At 39.5% G+C, this 5,768-nt stretch overlaps 2 protein-coding genes across 2 annotated transcripts; both read left to right on the top strand.

The window, feature by feature from the left end:
- The first annotated feature begins 454 nt into the window (after positions 1-454).
- Positions 455-1,697, top strand: LOC149237126 (cysteine-rich repeat secretory protein 38-like). The gene is made up of 3 exons (XM_089369157.1): positions 455-1,027; positions 1,086-1,323; positions 1,426-1,697. Exons 1-3 carry the CDS (start codon positions 455-457, stop codon positions 1,566-1,568), a joined length of 954 nt encoding a protein of 317 aa, XP_089225283.1. The 3' UTR covers positions 1,569-1,697.
- Positions 1,698-3,755: 2,058 nt separating this feature from the next.
- Positions 3,756-5,041, top strand: LOC149237125 (uncharacterized). The gene is made up of 2 exons (XM_089366761.1): positions 3,756-4,317; positions 4,409-5,041. Exons 1-2 carry the CDS (start codon positions 3,815-3,817, stop codon positions 4,509-4,511), a joined length of 606 nt encoding a protein of 201 aa, XP_089222887.1. The 5' UTR covers positions 3,756-3,814; the 3' UTR covers positions 4,512-5,041.
- Positions 5,042-5,768: the final 727 nt, after the last annotated feature.

Here is a 5,768-nt window from a genome sequence, read left to right as displayed (position 1 = left end):
AAAATAAACTCTTTCAACTTAAAATATGATTCGATTTTATTGGTCTTTGGTTGTATAGATTTACACAAAATTTATGCAACGACAAAAGGAATCTCTTTTGACTTATTCTTGAAGTGGTGTTGTCGCAATCAACTTCTCGCAGTAGGAAAATTTCAACCGTTGTGCGGTCGCAACGAACCATTTCAGCGCACCTGCCTAATAAAAATCGGACTCTGCTACCATAAAATTTGTTCAGCGAATCTAACCATTATGAATCATGGAAATATGGGGAGTAGGCAGCGGGTCACAGTCAAATCACAAGAGCAACCAGGACAAGATTTTTCTGGTGAAGGCAAGTTGGGCACGCTTCTAATTTTCATTTTCAGTGACAGTATTCCACGGACTAGAAAATATGAAAATTAATACTGCAAGTTCAACTTTATAAGGCCATTGGATTACAATAGCTGCTCCAATAATGCCATGGCTTCTGGGCGCAACTGAACTCGGTACAGATGCGCGAGAGGACGTGGTTATGGCGACGCACATGAAATCAGTGCTTGGCAGTGTGTTACTTATAGTAATTCTAGCTGGTACGGGTATGCGCTTAGCAGTTGCTGATCCAGAGGCTCCCATCGTCTGGAGCAAATGTGGAGAGAGTGGCAATTATACATATACAAATGGTAGCGCGTTTCAGCTTAATCTAAACAAACTTTTGGATTCGCTGGTGAACAATGTTTATGCCAGCGGATTCAATACCTCTAGTATTGCTGCTCAGGGGCCAAACATCAATAGTACTGTTTACGGGCTTGTCCAGTGCAGGGGAGATTTAAGTTCCTCAGATTGCAAACAGTGCGCATCCATGGCAAAAGCAAATCTTGTTCGGGCATGCCACAACACTTCTGGATTCATTCAACTGGACGGCTGCTTCTTGCGTTACGAGGATCATAAATTCTACAAGAATATTGAGAGTACGAAGGAGACACCAAGTATTATTCTTTGTAACACTGGGAACAGCAGTCAGCCACAGCAGTTCACAGATGCTATTAAGGCCCGCTTCTCAAATATTACCCTTGAAGCTGCTCAGAGTCCCAAACTTTTCGCTGCAGATACCTTCTACTTTAACGGGGATCATCTACAGCTTAGCGCAGTGTTGGAGAGATCTGTCCAGGACAAGCTGCGGATCGTGCCTAACTTATGCCTTAGAAAATATATTCAAATGCCAACCTGGAGCTCTTGGGGCACAATTCAGATCTCAGAACTGCTACTTGCGTTACGAGGTTTATAAATTCTTCCACAATTCCGTTATCTCGCCACCCCCAGCAGAAAGTTCTGCCGTATCCTCCGGTATATTCTTCACCTACTTTACAATGATAGGTAATCTAGTGGTAATTTAATTCTGGGCAACTAACACAGAAACCTACTGAGAATAATTGTGCAATTTTGCAGAACGAAACAAATCTAGGACGCTTGCGATAATTCTTGGCGTAGTAGCCGTCTGTACGTTTGGATTAATTGCTGCCATGGTGAATTCAGGAGGAAATGTTTGTCGAATCTCGAACGTACCGAAGAGAAGCCTAGAAAATAAGTGATAAAAGCTTCCCTCGCCCACAAAGCCTGCTTTCATAGATCTGGATAGTGTGGTGGGGGTACATGACAATGTTAAACTTCCTAGAATTAATGTAACTCCTCGTAAGACCAGTCAAAAATGCTAATGTAACTCATCAGCACAGTTACAATGTTTTCAACCATGTTAAAGATAGCTAATTATTCCGGTAGAGAAAGTTTTTTAAAATCAAGTTGAGTCAAGTCATATTTTAGATAAAGTTAATTTTTTTTATGGAAAATGCTAATGTAACTCATCAGCACGGTTACAATGTTTTCAACCATGTTAAAGATAGCTAATTATTCCGGTAGAGAAAGTTGTTTAAAGTCAAGTTGAGTCAAGATAAACTTTTTTTTTTTAATGGAATTTATTGTAATCATGTGATTAATTAAAAAACCAATAGACCAACCGCTAATTAATCAATTAAAAACTCCAGCTCATTTCATTTTTATTTGATTGTGTGTGAATTTTTTATATTAAATCTGATGTCTTTCCTCTGCTTTTGCAACAAATACTTTTCCAACCCATTCAAATTAGCAACAACAATCTATGAGAGAAGAAATAAATATTGTTATATTGTTTTCCTCTAATTGAGCTATAGCGCACCTTGCTACACGCGAACTTTCCCTATCAAAAGTTCACAGAAGTTAACACGCAGCAAGTTCATAGACCAAGACGCGTTAGCTTGGCAAAGTCAAAGGTTCGAAATATTTTTAATTCTCCACTACCAAGAAGCTCTCATCAGCGCTAATAAAGAGTTTAAAAGATTGTTTTTCAAAGCAATCTTTTTAATACAGTAAAGAGAGTTTTGGTTCATACGTAACAATCTTTTTTTTAAACATGTTTTTTTTTTTTTTTTTTTTTTCAAAAGGTGGAAAAACCTATCAAACTCAGTTTGTCAAACCAACAGTGAGGACAGCCATCTCTGACTGCTATCCGCAAATGTCAATTGACACATCACTGTTATCAAGGAAAACCACACCACCTGAAATAACCCGCTGGTGGTCCGTAAGGGAGCAGGCTTTCACTCCTGCCAGATGACTCTGGGTCTTGGGCCGTTAACCTGTTTCCTTACGTCCGAGGAAGACGAGCTCTTAGCCAAGCAGAAGCAGTTTTAGGGCATACTCCAGGCCCATTTAAACATGTTTTTTTAATATGAAATATTACAATTTTTGTTTTAATAAAGGTTTTTATATAAAAAAATTAATCAAGGGTTTTATTGAAAGAGTTTTAAAAAGGTTATAAAAGATTTGAAAAAGAGAAGGGATTTTTATTATTATTTGAAGAGATTTTTTTTTTAAGATGGTTTATCAAAGTTTTTAGCTTTAGTTTTCATTGTTTACTGACGGGATTATGAGGTGGGGACCATTAAGATGGAGAGAGATTTATTGGGAAGACCACTTTTCAAACCTTTATTAAGACAAAATATTTTTTGTCTTAAAAAAATGTTTTTTTTGAGTTATTTTACATTAAAATTTAATATCACTTGAATTGTCTTAAATATAAAATTTGAGGCAAAAACAATTTGAGACAAAAATATTTTATCACAAAACTTTATATTTAAGACAAAAAAAGTTTGAGATAAAAATTTTATATTTAAGTCAAAAATAGATTAACACAAAAATAATTCTTCTTTTGTCCATTCGATCTTTGCATATACGATTAGAGACAACTTGTATGTCGTTGCATTAAGTAAGTTTGCAAAGAGATTCCATGAGTGGATAGGTGTTAGGGCCTCGAGTTGTCAAGCATTTGAGAGAGTCGAAAAATCGACGATCGCAGTTAAAGTCATGTAAGCGCACCCGAGATGTGCGACGGGTGCCCATGTTTAGTTAAAGGTAACTCAGGCTGGAGCATTCGATTAAAGGTGACTCAGAGGTGGATGCTTTGTTATGTGCGACAAGTCGTTGGTTGACATCTTTTATGTCGTTGCATTCAGGAAGTTTGCAAAGAGATTCCATGAGTGGATAGGTGTTAGGGCCTCGAGTTGTCAAGCATCTTAGAGAGTCAAAAAATCGACGATCGCAGTTAAAGTCATGTAGGCACACCCAAGATGTGCGACAGGTACCCATATTTGTTTAAAGGTGACTCAGGTTGGAGCATTCGGTTAAAGGCGACTCATAGGTGGATGCTTTGTTATGTGCAACAAGTCGTTGGTTAAAGGCAGTAGGGGAGGGTCGCCAATACATGTGCGCCCTCCTCGCCACGTCGTAATACCACGCGTCAACCCACATGGCTCCGGTACGACACCTGTCCACCGTGGAGCTGGCCGTGTGGGCTATCACCTCCCACATTAAAACACGAACTTGGCGCCATTTACATGGTTCGTCTGGGCTCATTTCGACCATGTTCCATTTTCCCTGTGTCTTTCTGCTCGGGGCCGGTAGTTGGGCGAAGCCCCCCGCCGAAGATGGCGCGGGACGGCCCTGTAACCTGCGCGCATGGTGGTTAGAACCTGTGTTGGGGGAATGCTGTGTTCGGTTGACAGGGTTTGTATTGTTGCGCGCAGAGTCGTTTATTCGAGTGCTGGTTCGAAGGTTTGATGGAGTTTCTGTGTTTCTGGCTGGGACAGCGGTTCTGCTTTTCTTGTGCTTTTCCGCCTGGATTTCTTGGTCGTTCTGGAATGCAAGTTGTTTAACATGGAATGCCGGTTGTTTAGCATTTCTCTGGTGGTGGTCTTATTCGGCGGCATTGTTGTTTGGGGAGGAGTCGGTCGCCATTCTACTGAGCTTGAGGTAACATAACATTTTTAGGGTTTAGCTCTGCTGTTTTTGTTGTTTTTGTGATCTCTAATGGCTTCTAATGGCTTTTTTCTTCCTGTTGCAGGTGTTGCAGGTGTGGAAAAGGACGTTGCAGGTGTGGAGAAGGTCTGGCGAGCTGTGGGGAAGGTGGGGGAGGTCGGCGACCATCCATGGCCTGTAACCGGTAGGATTTTTAATCCTACCAGCTTTACTCTGTGTTTTTCAACACAAGCATATCTAACAGGATATTTTGTGAACTTTCTATGGCATTTTATGGCAGTATTTTGAGCAATTTTTTGAGGGTTTAGGGTTTTAGGCATTCTATGGCATTTTTGCTGTTTTAGGGTTTAGGGTTTTAGGCATTCTATGGCATTCTGTCTGTTTTGGCTGTTTTAGCTCTGTAGCTGCTCTCCCCTGACTTGCATAGCCGGCCTCGAGCAGAAAGACAAAGGGAAAATGGAACATAGATAAAAACGCTGCATTTTTATTGTCCCTGCTATTTTATCTTTTTCATTTGGGATATGAGGGTTTCTCTTTTCTTTCATAGAGTTCTGAGTGCTCTGCTTGAGTTCTGAGTGCTCTGCTTCGTGCTATTGTTTGTTTTATATTCGACTGCTCGGAGGGGAAGGCTCTTCTAAAGCCTCACTAAACCCTTATGAAGCTTCTTCGCAGACTTGCTACTCATGTTGCTCTCTGGGCTACAGTGTTGTATGGAAGCCGTGGACATTTGTATGGACTTTGTATGGAAGTCGTGGACATTTTACGACCTTAATCACAGTTATACTGTTAATTTATTTATGGTTTCTTGAAGTCATAACTGTTATCTTGTTTCCTTCTATGAAAGTCTTATTCCGAATTTTACACACAAGTTGCATTCTCTATTATTTAAATTGACTTGGGCTACAGTGTTGTATGGAAGCCGTGGCCATTTGTATGGACTTTGTATGGAAGCCGTGGACATTTTACGACCTTAATCACAGTTATACTGTTAATTTATTTATGGTTTCTTGAAGTCATAACTGTTATCTTGTTTCCTTCTATGAAAGTCTTATTCCGAATTTTACACACAAGTTGCATTCTCTATTATTTAAATTGACTTGGGCTACAGTGTTGTATGGAAGCCGTGGACATTTGTATGGACATTTGTATGGAAGCCGTGGACATTTTACGACCTTAATCACAGTTATACTGTTAATTTATTTATGGTTTCTTGAAGTCATAGCTGTTAGCTTGTTTCCTTCTATGAAAGTCTTATTCCGAATTTTACACACAAGTTGCATTCTCTATTATTTAAATTGACTTCTCTGGATATTGTTTGAACGCTACTATTCTTGATTTACTCATTGTAGAATATTATGATTTCCTTATGCTGTAAAACCTTGCATAGTGCTAAGTTTTTGAGATCGTTTTCACTTGTGACGGTGCATCTCTATTTGGAGGTTATT

The sequence above is a fragment of the Pinus tabuliformis genome, chromosome 8 (assembly GCF_031772625.1).
Source record: "Pinus tabuliformis cultivar Carrire ecotype Pingquan chromosome 8, CPIR1, whole genome shotgun sequence".
Classification (NCBI taxonomy): Eukaryota; Viridiplantae; Streptophyta; class Pinopsida; order Pinales; family Pinaceae; genus Pinus; species Pinus tabuliformis.
This window is presented reverse-complemented; position numbering and strand designations above follow the sequence as displayed.

What these genes read in the sequence shown, in the direction of transcription:
- LOC149237126 (XM_089369157.1), top strand. Translation starts at nt 455, where the DNA reads ATGCCATGGCTTCTGGGCGCAACTGAACTCGGTACAGATGCGCGAGAG. An exon ending in AGTTCACAGATGCTATTAAG is followed by an intron (nt 1,028 to 1,085) that starts GCCCGCTTCTCA and finishes TTTTCGCTGCAG; the next exon opens with ATACCTTCTACTTTAACGGG. An exon ending in AAGTTCTGCCGTATCCTCCG is followed by an intron (nt 1,324 to 1,425) that starts GTATATTCTTCA and finishes GCAATTTTGCAG; the next exon opens with AACGAAACAAATCTAGGACG.
- LOC149237125 (XM_089366761.1), top strand. Translation starts at nt 3,815, where the DNA reads ATGGCTCCGGTACGACACCTGTCCACCGTGGAGCTGGCCGTGTGGGCT. An exon ending in GCCATTCTACTGAGCTTGAG is followed by an intron (nt 4,318 to 4,408) that starts GTAACATAACAT and finishes TTCCTGTTGCAG; the next exon opens with GTGTTGCAGGTGTGGAAAAG.